This window comes from Anoplopoma fimbria, chromosome 5 (assembly GCF_027596085.1).
Source record: "Anoplopoma fimbria isolate UVic2021 breed Golden Eagle Sablefish chromosome 5, Afim_UVic_2022, whole genome shotgun sequence".
Classification (NCBI taxonomy): Eukaryota; Metazoa; Chordata; class Actinopteri; order Perciformes; family Anoplopomatidae; genus Anoplopoma; species Anoplopoma fimbria.
The window spans coordinates 15,807,488-15,823,386 of record NC_072453.1 but is presented as its reverse complement, the minus strand read 5'-3'; the positions used below and the strand labels follow the sequence as shown (position 1 = coordinate 15,823,386).

General features: G+C 36.7%; 1 protein-coding gene across 1 annotated transcript; it reads right to left on the bottom strand.

Moving 5' to 3' along the window:
- Positions 1-433: 433 nt before the first annotated feature.
- Positions 434-5,706, bottom strand: muc13b (mucin 13b, cell surface associated). Its single transcript, XM_054599516.1, has 11 exons — positions 5,702-5,706; positions 5,493-5,581; positions 4,883-4,992; positions 4,426-4,490; positions 4,134-4,303; positions 3,256-3,384; positions 3,112-3,157; positions 2,874-2,911; positions 2,210-2,297; positions 1,665-1,941; positions 434-1,468 (listed from the first exon to the last, which is right to left on the bottom strand). Exons 1-11 carry the CDS (start codon positions 5,704-5,706, stop codon positions 1,250-1,252), a joined length of 1,236 nt encoding a protein of 411 aa, XP_054455491.1. The 3' UTR covers positions 434-1,249.
- Positions 5,707-15,899: the final 10,193 nt, after the last annotated feature.

The following is a 15,899-nucleotide window of genomic DNA, read 5'->3' as shown; positions in this document are numbered from 1 at the left end:
AGTTAACCTGCAGATAAACAGTTTGGTCAATCTTAGGCACCTAAAGCCTTTGGAAACACAGACCATAATGCACCACACTGTGTGACGATCACTCGAACAATTACTTTTGTTGGTTAAACTCTGGCGCCTTCCAGTGGCAATATTAAAAGACAGCACTGCACACTTCAATCACTTCTACACTGATGATATAGACCAGGAGTTCTAAACCTTTTCAAATATAAGGCCCATTTTTTATTGTTAAGAAAATTCCAAGAATCGTTAAAAATAACTGGAAAAAAAGAATATCACAAAAAAGGAGAGAAAAATTTAAGTAGCGGTAAGGATAAAAAATATATATTATCAATATAATTTTATCATCTGTGGCCCACAAGATGGCGATCTGAGACCCACCCAAAAGGAAAAGAACATTTTAGACAGAATCAAAAATCAAAAGAAGTGGAAAGCCCTTTATTTTAAAATAGGTTTTAATGTACCAGTTAATACACGTTTTATTTTGAAAATCATATAGATATGTGTGACAAGGACAAACTAATACAATAGGTGGTATATATAACTATATATAACTATTACTATCTTACTTTTTTCCTCTTGAATACCAGTTTGGTATCATTTGGACATGAAAGTGGTTAAAATAAACAAAATATACTTTCAGTTGTACAAAATAGAACATCAAACAATTTTAATATAAACATTTTACATAAATTATACTAAAATACATAGAGGGATCTAACACAACCTTATTTGAAGGAATAACTAATCATAATCTGTTAAAAGAAAACTGAGTGCATCATAAACATAACACATGTTACATACAAAATGATTACCTGTAAATTCATAGAAAAGCAAGACATATTCTGGGCAAGAATGATATCAAACAACTCATCATTTCTGGGTTTCAATGCCATTTAACAATTAGACATTCTTAAGAGCATAATATTTAAATTGATCAATAATGAAAATATTTAATAGAAACCTTTGAACAAAGCTACATTGTATCTCATATCCTTAACTATAACAAAGGACAGGGATTATTTATAATTAGTAGAATAGAGTTCTCACTACAGCACATTTATTCAGCCATTGCACAAAACGATTTTGCTTCCGTTTATACATCTTGGACCATTGTAATGTATTAATGGTATTCAGTTATCTGAGCAAAAAAGATGAAAAATAAGAATTCTGAGGTGTCTCCACCAAAACTTTTGATCTGGGCAAATGTCACTGTAGGATAAACCTTTGTGCTTTCTCATTAATTGAACTGTCTTCCATTGTCCTGCGTGTAGTATGGGTTGCTGTGGCCTTGGCTCTGAGAATACGGGTTGATCTGAGGTTGATTGTTGGCATAGAGGTTGTTCTTGGGGCGAACCTGGGCATAGAGGCTGTTCTGGGGTTGAGCCTGGGCATAGAGGCTGTTCTGGGGTTGAGCCTGGGCATACTGGTTCATGTCATCATGGTTGTCGTAGAAACGCTAATGAATAGAGAGGTTCTTCATCAGAAAATTGCAACACCAAGCATGCATATCCCTAATTTTTCTCTTCTCCTACCCTGCTCATTATTTTAATTTATTTTCTGCTCAGCATTCTACTTTCTGTTCCATGAATTAAAACCGTTTTAGAAACTTGAGTTTTTAATCTCAAGAGTTGCTTCTCTTTGTACATACTCACCGAGTTCCTCCCCACAGGGACCAGGTTTTGTCGGCTGTTACTCGGAGTCATCTCCAGGTTGGTTCTGCTGTCCCAGCTGTTTGTGGTTGTGGCCCTTGGGATCCTAGGCACCCCAGCATTGGCATAGGCTGACAGCCCGTTGGCTGGCACATTAAACGAGGGAGCCTGGCTTTTAGCAAAGCTGCTGTTAACCAATGGTTGCTTGACAGGAGGGTGGCTGACGTAAGGCTTCCCCATGTCAGCATTTTTGTCCTTCTTGGAGCTCTTCTTTGAGGATCTAACACAACAGTACACATTACTCGCTACTGTTTCTGTATCTGCATTTCTACATTATAGTCTTTTTTATGACATTATTTGCAAAATGTGTGTGTGTATCTTAAAAAAAAAAGTAAGGTTTGAAACACCAGGCAACCTTGTTACAGTAAGAAAAAAGGTTCATAATTAATCTGATGAGTTACATAAAAGTTAATGTGAAGCGTGAGAAACATGACAAAGAAATGGCAGAGGCAATAATGAATGGGTGAGTGAACAGATGAGAAACTCACTTGCATGCCACTATAGGCAGAAGAATGAGTGTGATGAGCAGCAGTCCCCCAAGCACGGAGCCAACGATGACCAACCACAGCTTCCATGCTAACAAAACCCAAGGACAAGGACATCAATAACAAGGCTACGCTATTAACATCTGTCCTTTCAAACAAAATTCATAAAGTGTTTCACAATAAAGGCCAATCATCAAAGTCTGTTTACACTTTTCATGTGAAAATTACAAAGCCTTTTGTTGCTCCAGAGGGAGCGGTGTGATATCTAATAAATTGCCTCAAGGGAATTAAATTTCAGCATTTCATAATATCACAGAAGGCTTGCGCACAAATTCTTGCCTTCTGTTGGCAAGGTAATCATGTTACAGCAAAAACAATTTCCATAAAGAAAAAAATATTTGCAAAAACCACTGGACATGTTTCCCCACTACATACAGCATTGGCATCTGCCAGGAGCTCCATATGACCATGATTTAAGGAAGGAATGTTACTGTATTGGGGGAGATTTGGATTAGTTGATTGGTTATGTTACCTTCCATCCCTCATAAAGTAGCAAATCGAATCTGTTTAATGTGAATGGTCAACAACTTTGTATCCCTTTTATCAAATAATGATTTTTCTTTGTTTTTGCCTTTACTTTAAAAACCCCTTCAAACTGTATACTCACATTCCTTGCAGTTTAAACCGGAATAACCAAAGGGACAGCTGAAAGACAGGAAGAATGATTCATTTTATGATCTCATTGATAACCAGGCTCTCTATAGATACAGGTCATATTTACAGGGCCTCTCATCTTTTCCCTCCTTGCTATAAAATGCATGAAGTGTGTCAAACACAATTAGACCGATAATTAGATAGACACACATTTTTATATTTTAAGAACACGATTTGACATTTAAACTTACTCGGAACATTTTCCGGAGTCATCAGCTTGTTGACCGCTAGGACACGCTGGTAGAAAAGGTTGAGATAAATTGCTCTTTAGATAAAGTAAGGTTATTATAACACACACACTCTTTATCTCTTTCGCAATAACAAAACGCCCTTACCAATGCACATTCTGCTACTGAAATTCGTCTTAACGTAACCCTCTAGACAGGTACATTCAAAAGATCCATCTTCCGAATGGCATTTTGTAGACTCCTGATCACAGGGCTCCTTCTTACACAGGTCTGTATCTTTAGATTAAGGGGGGGGGGAAAGAGGACAGAGTCAGTACTCCTAACTCAAATAAGTACAGAGGTACAAAATAAAAAATAACCACATGATTTGAACTGATATGAATGTTAAGTATGCTGATAGCAGTTGAGAGATGGCATTATCAGTTATACAATATTGGCTGAATGATACTGAATGTACACTGCACAAAGATCACTTTATGTACAATGATAGAGGGCCTTGGAATACAGGGCTTTGCATTTCAAAATGCATAACTAACGTTTTAGAAGTATGGCCTTTGGTCATCTTAACCAAAAGACTGCAATATGTTAAATAATGATAGGCCACAAAGTCTGCTGTTAAAAATACCTATTTGATCAAAGCAACAAAACCTGTTGAAGGAAATTCAAATACACTCCACAACAACTAAACTAAACTAATGACAGATAATTTAATAATGATTATTTATAAAATGTATTGTGCTGGATGGTTGAAAATGATCCAAAGTGTGACCAAGCATGCTATTGGATTCCTTTTGAGTCGCTTGAAAGAACATTGTACAGTAAATGTCCATTATGAATCCACAGCATTAAAGCTTAAAAAATATTATATTTGACAGAATAATCAATGAATTCAATTCAGACAGTGCTGCAGATATAGTATACAGCATTTTGAACACAACACAAGCCTTGTTTGAGTATTATCTACATACAATTCATCCTTCAAATAAGATAAAGAACTGATGCATATACTTTATAGACAAACTTACCAACAAAAGTTGCACCTGCCAGGAGACAGCCATCAGTACATGTGGTGGCTTCTTTCACCATCTGTGTAAGTTGATCTGTTTTGATATCAGTATTTGGACTGAAGATCATCTCTACAATTGCACTGACCCCCTTCTTTGGTGTAGCCCAAACTTTACCGTCTTTAGAGGACCTATATAGACAAAACATCCCACTTAATCATGATAATATTCTGCATTAATTAAGTGCAATATGCTGTAAGTGTGCTGTAGGTTCTAGATTGACAGACAGATGTTAAAAAACATTGTGACTTACAGCTCACTAAGTTCCAGCACTGTAGAGTTATAGTAACCATCAGTTCCTTTGAAAACAGCATCCAACTGTGTTTTAGGGGAAAGAAACACAATTTTGTTTATGACATCATCTGATTGTGAATGCACAGCACCTTAAAATCAATTTCACTCCTGCATTTGATGGATATTGTGTATTGTGTAAATTAAATATGTGCAGATATCCTGCAGGGATGGGTCTTCATTACTGCCCGCCCCCCTATTTTTGTCCTTTTGCATAGTCGTCGTTGTTACACTGTTTTTGTCCTTTTAAAGCGCTTTATACAAATAAAATGTATTATTATTAAATATATTTATCACTTCTGGTAAAGAAGATCTGGAATATAAAAAAACATATAAGCAATGGGTGTGCATTACCTGAAAAAAACTTTATTTAAAAATAAATAAAAGCCACATAAAAAGAGGGGAGAACTTATGCTTACCTCATCAGAAATGACCCCCGAAAACTCTAGAAACTCTTTTGATGTCTTATCAGTCATTTTTTGAGTGTATTCTGAGCCAGGCAGGTTTAGTTTTCCAGGGAAAACTTTGGCTTAAAAAAGAAAATATCATCTTAGGGAAGTTTTACATACACTTTTCATTTAAAATAATATCTTAACAATTTGGAAGATTCCCTTTCTTCTGATAAATAGAGAGGAAAAACCCACTCTCATATCTGTCCAATAAATAAAGGCTACACTTAGACTTAAGACAGCTAGTATGACATCCTCTCTGCTTGCCTGGCAACTGCAAAGTAATGACGGGACTTTAAGATGAAACTGTTCCTGTCCAAGATATTGTCCCAACTGTTTTTAATGTTTTTTTTCGGATTGATTAGAGAAACTGTAACGCATTCATGAAGAGGCACTGGTAGATACACTTCAATGAATCTGAGCTAATTACAAATGATCGACTACAGTAACACTACACCTGTGTAACAAGGTGTTTCTAAATCCCACAGATACATACAGGCCTACACTTTGGTATGATAATTACTTAAATCACTTTCCCATGGAGTAACAATCTCATTGTGGTACGCAAACGAATACTCACCACTCTCACATCTTTGGCTGATATAATTATAGTTATCACCAGCCAAACACGAGCAAAAAAAGTTGTTTCCGTTACGAGGCTCACAGATGCTCCCATCTTTGCATGGGACGCCATCACAAGGCCCTTTAAAGTCAAAAGAAGGAAAAAAACAACATGCACACAACGATATAAGCGGTTACAGAATTGTGTGAGTATCTAAAAACAATGACATCATGGATACAGAGGAAATATCAGTTTTAACAGATGGAATTTGTGGTTGTAGGAACTGGGGTTGTTGTTGTAGGTGCTCCAGTTGCAGCAGTCACACCTGGTGTTGGAGGTGCTCCAGTTGCAGCAGTCCCACCTGGTGTTGGACCTGCAGTGTTGGAGGTGCTCCAGTTGCAGCAGTCCCACCTGGTGTTGGAGGTGCTCCAGTTGCAGCAGTCCCACCTGGTGTTGGAGGTGCTCCAGTTGCAGCAGTCACACCTGGTGTTGGAGGTGCTCCAGTTGCAGCAGTCACACCTGGTGTTGGAGGTGCTCCAGTTGCAGCAGTCACACCTGGTGTTGGAGGTGCTCCAGTTGCAGCAGTCACACCTGGTGTTGGAGGTGCTCCAGTTGCAGCAGTCACACCTGGTGTTGGAGGTGCTCCAGTTGCAGCAGTCCCACCTGGTGTTGGAGGTGCTCCAGTTGCAGCAGTCACACCTGGTGTTGGAGGTGCTCCAGTTGCAGCAGTCCCACCTGGTGTTGGAGGTGCTCCAGTTGCAGCAGTCACACCTGGTGTTGGAGGTGCTCCAGTTGCAGCTCCAGTTGCAGCAGTCGCACCTGGTGTTGGAGGTGCTCCAGTTGCAGCAGTCACACCTGGTGTTGGAGGTGCTCCAGTTGCAGCAGTCACAGCTCGTTCTATTTCAGTTTCAGCTGCTGTCGGACTACCTGTTGTGGTTAAAGCGTTACAAATCTAGCAGTTAGTAAATGATAACCTGCTGATTGCCAAAATGTTCACTACAGCTAACTTTGAAATGACAAACAAATTAGACGACAAAGACAATCAATACTACCAAAACAATCTATTGAACAGATTTCCCCATTTATGAGATCACATGAGTTACGGGACGAAAAAATGAAGGATTTATGAGTAGGGAGAGAGAGAGAGTGACTATCGATTTCACCCTGCTTGATAATAAAGTTGTATGCTTATCTCCATCAAATTATAAGCAACAGCTAAAGCCAGCCACCATATCGTCATGAAATGATATGCCGAGATAGAAACATACACATCTTTACGTTACAGCAGCATGAATTATGGGTCTACACAGTGCCTGAAATGGGCTGAGTACCAGCAAGTACCCTTACTTTTTATTGCCTACTGCCACCTGCTGTTGACCAAATCTTTTTTCCTAGGATGTCAAAGTTATGATCCACCCTACTCTGACTGGCTTATACCTGTTGTCTTTGTTGGTTGTGTTGGTTGGGTTCAGGCATGAGGACTGGTTACAGTTAAGGAAAGAATATCAGGGGGTACATCCCAAGTCTCTTAAATTGCCTCCTCGATTCCCTCACTTGCGTCCTTTCCTTGCGTCTTAGTCCCGCCCACCAGGGATGCATGGAGAGATGCAAGGAAACCAGGCGAGGAGAGAGGAAACGAGGAAATGTGTTTTAAGAGACATGAGACATCCTTTCCTCTTTAGCGTCACATGAAGCGACGTCTGTTTCTGATGCTGGCGGCCAGCGACTGACAGTCGCCTTTAACAGCTGGAGAGACTTTTGATTTTATGTCTGCACACATTATCACTGTACTAATATTAATAAGCGCAGGACCGATTTGTACCGGCGAAATGCGTTTGTCTTATTTATTAACTATTAACGTCTGTATGTTTTGAAATTGGGATTGTGATGTCATTATTAAATAATCCAGAATATGATTATGTTTTCTCCTAAACACTTGAATTAATTGATTAGGCTCAATGTTTATGGGTAAATTGGAATTACATAACTCATCCAACCTGACACTCAGGAATTATCAGCCTCACATGAATGAATGGAAATGAAGATAAATTATGTAAAAAGTGTTTCTACTGACAGACAGACAGATTCTCCAACTCTTTAACTCTCTCTCTCTCTCTCTCTGTATATATATTTTTTACTGTGGATCTCTACTGTTCTTACTGTTCTTACTGTTTTTACTGTTTTTATTGCTCATTTGCTTATTTATAATACTTATTTTGATCTTGTGTTTTTTATTTTATTTTTACTTACTATGTCTCTTGTTTTGCACTATCCTCTTTGCTGCTGTAATCCTGTAAATTTCCCCGCTGCGGGACTAATAAAGGATTATCTTATTTTATTTTACACTAATACACTGTGCAACACAATAGTTATAATAGTCTCTGTCTGTATATATAATATTTTAGTTACTGTGGATTCTTTACTGTTTTTTACTGCTTTTTTGTATTGCTCATTTGCTTATTTATAATACTTATTTTTGATATTGTTTTATTCTTACTATGTCTCTTGTTTTGCACTATCCTCTATGCTGCTGTAATCCTGTAAATTTCCCCGCTGCAGGACTAATAAAGGATTATCTTATCTTATCTTATCTTATCCTTCCTCGCTCCTCGCTCCTCACTTCCGGTTCAAGCGAGGATCGAGGAGCGAGGAAACGACAAATAAAAATATTGCAACCTAGTGAAATCTAGGTCCACCAAACAACTGTGCATCCGCGTCTCTGTATCCGCGTCTCTGAAGCTAAATGATGAGAAAACAGCCCTCAATGCCTTTTTTATTTTTAGCCATTGTCAATTTAAATCTGTTGAACTGGCACCTTTTTTGGTCCAGTTCAGGCACTTGGTTTACAGGCATTGCTTTTCCTTTACCTGGAGTTTAAAATGACTAATCATAGCAAAGAGAATTGCAGCTTAAAGTTCCAGCTGTTCACTATTTGAAAGGCCAAGCATTGTGGTTTCATTGTTATTAAAGTTAATATAATTGGATCATTAGGTTAGTGGCTTCAATAGTTACTGGTGTTAACAGTCCAATGTTGCATACATTGACGCTGAGTCAGTGAGTAAGTGATTATTATTATTATTATTTACATTGTGTTATAAACAGGGATTCAGAAGCAATTCAGGTTCTCAGATACAAAAGTGTCAGTTCAATGACACATTTAGAAACATTTTATTAGTGTGAGCTAACTCCAAATAACAACCAAACTAAAAGTGAATGATTTCTGAGCAGTTTGTCACATTTATATTGAGGAAGTAAGGAAATGTCTTATTGAAAACATATCAAACAACGACATGAATTGAAATGCAATACATAATGTTCCTTTTTATGTATGCCAATTTCATATAGACCAAAGCATAATAAGGTCTTTCACACTAATTAGGTCCATTCATATGAGTCCAAAAAAATAAAAATTACTGTTCCCGTTTTGGCATCATAATACTCATTAAGGTTTCAAACATATAAAGCATTAACCAGACTGGAGGGTGTAAGGGGAACAAAGAGACTTCCTTATTGAAAAAGACTCCTAAAGGATGGTAAGGTAACAACAGGGTCATAAGGTAAAGTCAGATTGTTTGTATCAACGCAATAGTTAAATATTAACAGTTGATTGTGTGAGCAAAGAACCAATCCTGAGGGAGGTAAAAACAATAAATGGTTGTTTGGCCAAGGTTGAAGCAATTATGGAAATGAGCCTTCATTTTAACTATTGATGTCTGACTAACTGGATGTCTAGATTTTAAATTTGAAACAGAACTGAGATAAAAGACATAAATTATGAAAACAACAGGCTGTTGAGAGAACGGGTACACTGATATAAGGAACAATGTTCAGCCCTCAGTCATCACTCATCATCCCTTTCCATTTTTCACTACCAAGGCTATAACTGGATTTAGATTTAATAAACCATACAATACGACAAATCTTTTTTTATTTCCACTACTATTTAATAAATGAATTTTCAAACAGATGCTGTGGGATGAAAATATCTCTGCTTTGGGTAGCAACTTATTCAAACCCCCAAAAAATGGGCTAAAAGACAGACATATTTCCCTCATTTGTGAAATGAACCTGATATTCCCCTATTCCACGTATCAGAGACTTCCGACTGACAACGTTTTTATTTATTTATGTTTAGGATTTAGAGTAAATATAAAAAAATCTGGCCACTTACCAAGATAGGCCACAACTAGCCAAAGGACAAAGAGCTGTTTAAATTCTCGAGCCATCGGAAAATATCTTGCTGACAAAACTTCCCCACAAGCAAGAAACCAAGACAGGGCTATGAGTCTACGACGCTTTAGGGCTCAGGTGTGCTCAACTGGCAGTTTTAATCATTAGCCACTCCTCCAAGGGCGGCACTGTGTGCTAAAGTACATGTCCTGCCCCGAAAAGAAGACTCTGAGGTCCTGCTTTCAAACAAGCCATTTATCTGTTCATAAAACTTCCATGACATAGATCTGTTTCTGTTTGTTTGTCTCTGTTTATGTCCAGAAATTGAGTCAGATATAGGAGCTATATAAAGAAGGGGCTATCACGAACACAACCTGCTGACGATTGTCATTGAGAGAAAATCTAAATAAGCGTTAGTCATGATGTTTGTTTGACAAATCATCTTTGGGAAGTGTAGCATTAAAGTACCTCAGAAACCACTTACTGAATTATCAGGAACCATCCTGAAAAATACACTAAAGAAAATGCTAAAATAACATCCTCATTGCTTTCGTAAAAAAACAGTTTGGGAACATTTTGGATCATTGAAAATGTAATTTTAGTTAAAGCTAGGTTTGGCAATTCTTCAAAGATTATTATTCTGCCAGTGCAATCATTGCGAATCACAGTCATAATGATCATTTTAGGGGAGTGGCTTAGGAGCGAGGCCTGAAGAGTAAGTGTTGCGACTTTCTCGCTAGATTAAGCGACTTTTGGAGCTAGTGCTGCTATCATTGGCCAACACTATGAAAACAATGTTTTCCATATGTAGTGCCACAAGAGATATTTAAATCAATAATGCTTAATAGTGCTTAAATGTAAATGATATGAAAAATAAACTAAAGCAGATGTCTTTCCTCCAACATAACCAACACTCAAAGCTTCCCATTAGGTGCAAACAGATTATTAGACACAGTACATATCTATAGTTTTTCTTGAATTGCATTTTTGCTCAAAAGCGTTTAAATACCGACAATGGCTGCTTTGCAATTCTACACCTGAGATGGACACACATCAGTTCTTTTTTCACAACAGGTCACGTATTTCACAAATGATCTGGCACTAGAAAGGTTTTTAATTGATGCTGTTTAGAGCTCTCGCTTATTCTAGGTTTCATTAATCATATTTTTGACACAATATTTCATAGACATGTATTGAACCTGTTCACATTCCTCCCACCTTGTTAACAAATTGTCACATGAACATGTTTGCTCTCAGTGTTATAACCACAAACTTCTCTCTAAGTGGTTTATTTCTGTTTCCTTACTCTTTACTCTGAGCAGCACACTGTTGTGGAGTGGTTCATGAAAGCACAGTCGGTCTAAAACCACAGTTGAGGAGAAATGCAAAAAGTAAACTTGACTTCTGCCAGTAAGAAGTCAATGATGAGAATAAATAAATAGGTAACTCGTCTTCTGCATGTGCAATGTGCCTGGATCAACCTATACAAAGAGCAAATGTCAACTCAAGTCAAGCTGACGGACTTAGAATTATCACCAGTTTTAATCAAAAATAACGTATTCCGATGTAACCCCCTACATTTTCATTAGTAACTGTTATTTATGAAATATTTTTCTCAGTAACTGTAACTGATGACAACAACATTTATTTTGTAATTCAATTTTGCAGTGTCTGAAATGTAATAATTACTGCCCATCACTGCGTACATGTTTCCTGTCTGAACTTATCTCCAGAGCTGAGAACATGTTAAATATTTGGAGAAAAAGAGCCAAAAACTAAAATACTACTTCACTGTAATTTCAACGCATGTTTACTTGCTTAAATACGAAGACAATTGTCAGCTTCTTTCTGGAGCAGATGGTACTTTTTGTAAATCTTGGCCTCTGACTTCATATGTTATTTTTAGAGGGCTAAATGAATGGGAGGGACAAAGATTACCTTCCTCGTCATTTTATGAATTTATGACAGAAAATGATTCAACCCACTTAGAGCTGTCTTATCGGAAACTAGGTGGCCAATAAAACTGGGTGGAATGAAGGAAAATGTGACCTTTGATACAGAGACGTCATATGATGTGCGACATTAAGATCTTGTTAAACTGTTTAACAGCTAAAAAATAGGGTTGACAAGACATCAAGTTGATAGTTGGAACATTTGGGAAACCAAGATGTGTTTTACAACTTCACCTTAAGATTGCAAGTCTGAAGTAATGTTTTAAAATGATTTTTTTTAAAGTTTAATGAGAACTGAGCTATCATTCCATCACCACCAGTAAAATGATATTATCTCCAAGTTGACTTTTGATCCCAAGAGCATATCTGAATTAACACAGGTTGCGCCACTTCAGCGTCATCAGGTTACGTGATAATGTCTCAGCATAAAGATAAAAACAGGTATGTTTTAAATAAAGGGGGAATAGTTCACGCACTGGTTTCCATGGGTGCTGAACCAAAACAACTAATGGGTTTATAGATAAACAAAAAAAAAAAATGTGGGGCTTCCACATGAATGTAAAATAATACTACTAATCATTTTAGAATTCTTTTGAAAAATGTCTGGATTGGAACCTCCTCTCACTCTTTGCTTAGTTAAACAACAGTTAAATCCGTAGAAATAGGTCTAAAGTTTTCAATTACAATTAACTGAGAAACACACAATACTTTTTTTTATCTGTATGTCAAACTATTGAATAACATATGTATATAAAATAAAGATATATTGTTTAAATATATAAATACATTATTTAAATCCTTAAAGCCTTTATGGAATATAAGATTCTGTCATTTAAAATGATATGCATTACTCTTCACCCAACAATTATCACATTTTCCTCACAACCTTTTATTAATTGTCAATTTATCCAGAAGTGATTTTTTTTATTGTGTAACTGGGGTTCAGCTTATTATCACATCTTTTTAAAGAGTTTGTTTCAGAGCAGATTCATGCTTTATTCCTGGATATTAAGGCATCTACGGCTACATTTTTTGTCACTGGCAGGTTTTATGAATATGTTGTCGTGAGTCAACAAAGGTGCAATTATGGCCTCTGTGTCCTCTTGCTAACTGTAAGTCCAAAGTCACTTACAGTTATGGCTGTCCTTAACCCCACCCAGCCTGCTGTTCCTGGCAATGACGGTTGTGATTAGTATTTGAACATGATGTTCATGAGGGGGAGGGAGAGAGACTCATACCAGCTTAGCAGAAAGTGGCAGTGCCAGTCTTTCACCAGAAGACCCTTTACTTTAAGCTCAGGGCTTCTTCAATAAAAGACTACACAAAGTAACTAAGGCAAAATGATGAACAACATTAAGTGCAAAGGTTGTTCTCACCTTAGTACTCAGATCTAGCGCAGATGTAAAAGCAGTAATACTCTGGTTGGGAAGTAAAAGTCATATATTCAAATTTCATACTGAAGTCAACGTACAAAAGTATTTGTACCAAAGGTCTAAATACTTGCTTTGCAAATTTGGCCCATTTCAGACTAAAGTATATTATATTATTACATTATAATTATTGATGCATTAATATTAAATCCCTTTAATGTGTGTGTGTGTGTGTGTGTGTGTGTGTTTATATATTACAGTGTGATATTACACATACATCATTTTTTTGTTTTTTTAATATTTTCTATTATTCATCATAACATGCAAAGTCATTTAAGTTATCAAATAATTGTAATGGGGTAAAAAGAATAATATTGAAATGTAGCGGAGTAGAAATATAAAGCGGCAGAACATTTCTTTACACTTTACTTACATACATAAATATGTTTTATGTTTACGTGTAAACACATACGTATTTTGTTGTTGATTGACTGAGATTGAATCCTCATGAATCATTGAAGCGATTACAAGAGCCATTGACACCAAGAAAGGCTGCCAGCGAGGTCGGCCTATAATTTAGTGCTTTGGAACCAACAATATCACCAGGCAAGAATGTCAATGTTGGGTAATTCTTCAAAAGCCCAGATTACGTTGAATTACGATGTTTTTACTTTCATTGTCAAAGTTTTTCAAAGTCTCAGTTTCTGCACATGACATATTATATTTGCACATGACAACTAGTGTGTTGTTTAGATAAGGGCAAGATCGGGGAAACTATAACACTTGGGATTGTTTCTACCTTGTCTGGAAAATAATGATTGTCTGAGCACTAGATCCCCTTCTAATCTACAGTCATTACGTTAAGAGAGAGCAAAGCTCGCTACTTCTAATTTGAGGCTTCTTAAAACATGTCAAACAGTGCAAAGGCTTGAAGCTGCTGATGGTTTCCTTACAGAAGACAAAGAGTTGATGGCCATAAGATGACTCTACTTTATATCTGGAGACCCTAAGTGTTGGAAAACAGCTCCATCCTCTGGCTGCAGGGGATCGCATTGAAAACCTTTTATCCCCCGCAAGGATCACATGACATACTGTGAACTGGATTCACTCACAGTAGGAGCGAGATGCGTTCATAAGAATACAAGTGAGTGTTACCTGGTGGCTGTAGAAACCGAAGCTTCAACTGCATAAAGAGAGTATTAAAACCCCTCATTTATGTTGCAAGATAAAAAGTAAGAAGTAAATTGCAAAAGAAAGTCTTTAAAAGTGTTCTCACAGTTGATATCTAATTGTCAATGTATAAACAACTACATTTAATCAAGTTCTGCGGCCTACTTACCTACAATGTTGGTGTAGTTGTTATTAACTTGAGACTCCAGTTTATGCTACTTCTACTACCACTACATGGAGGGAGATTTAGTTTTACCCTAGGCGGTATAGGTATATGCTAAGGGCATCACAAATATTTACAAATACAATTTTAATACTATTATTATTAATACTATTACCCCAAATAGCCATAAAGCTATATGGAGAATAACCTGGAACATCATTTTGATAATTACACATTTGTTAGTGTGCTGCATTACTGTTGTCAGTTATAAGCATGTAACCAAAAGTGAAAAAAGCAGTAAAAGTGCAAAATAATATACAGAATACACAGTAATATGTAGAATAAATAAAATGAAGAATAAACAGTACGGGGTAGCTATGAATACGCTATGATATATGCAGTATGAACAGTATTAACAGTACGAGCAGTGTGGGAGGAATACGCCATACTGAATGTATTCAAAATATGACACAGATAAGTACAAAGTTTCCTCACTACCTGCACTGTTACTTTAAGTATAATTAGCTGTTCATACTTTACACACAATGCATTTTTATTTAAGTAAAGTTTTGGGTGTAGAACGTTTATCTTTAAGTGAGTTTTTAAATTGTGGTAATTCTTCTCTTACTAGATCAGTATTACACAAACACACCTGTGGGTTTTGTAAAGGTGATGATGGGAACGAGTTACGTACGACTACGGCAACACTCACTGCATCACAGACTTCTGCCAGTCGATCTAAACGGAAGCCTTAATGCTCCGGAGCCATACTGGCAGGTTTGGTTACACTTCCATAGATGAGATTATCAACGTTCTCTCTGGAAACAGGAGAAGACACACAAGACCGCTTTGTTTGAACACATCAACTGAAAACACAAAACCTCATCTGCTGCTCAGGACCAGGACGGAATTGCCTCAAATGTTTTTTGTCATTTAAAGACTTCAGTAAATTATAAATCGAGCCTGAAAGAGCAGTAGCGCCAGAGAAAGGACGCATGAAAGTAATGAAACTGAGAAATGTGTGTTTCAATCCGTTGTGTACCAACACACAGAGATTACCAGATTACCTCGTAGACTGGCGTCTTGTCTTGATGGCACATTTTATTATGCAACATTCAAAAAATCAATACGTTAGAGAGATTCATTTTCACGATTGTAATGTACAGCGTGTTTTTAAATACATTTTTGTGATATGTATTTATTGCTTTACTTTATCAATTTAACATTTTCCTTTTTGGTTTGTTTTGTAATTCCTTATTCTCTTCTCATTCTAATCTATTTATAGACTGCTTTCTGTTTTATATGATGCCATCTTTACCAGGACAATCAAGCTCATATTTTTTCTTTTAAGTTATTATTTTTTTTAATTTCAGTTTCAGCTACTGATACTAATATATTCACAATTTTTCCATCAGTTTTTTTTTTTTCTACATTTCCAGCTGCATCTTGGGTGGTTTCTTGAGGAAACAGCGCTGTTGAGAAAAAAAAACCACAGTGTAGTTTTTTGTAACAAAAAGTTTTTATTGGCTTCTCTAATCCGTTCATCTCAATAACAGGTACAGCCTGGGAAATCATATCACAAGGGGTCTAGAACAAATAA

Excerpts from the sequence above, each read along its gene's own strand:
- muc13b (XM_054599516.1), bottom strand. Across the intron at positions 4,304-4,425 it reads GTGCTGGAACTTAGTGAGCT|GTCCTCTAAAGACGGTAAAG; the intron begins GTAAGTCACAAT and ends TTGTCTATATAG. Across the intron at positions 2,912-3,111 it reads GACTCCGGAAAATGTTCCGA|CTGTCCCTTTGGTTATTCCG; the intron begins GTAAGTTTAAAT and ends CCTGTCTTTCAG.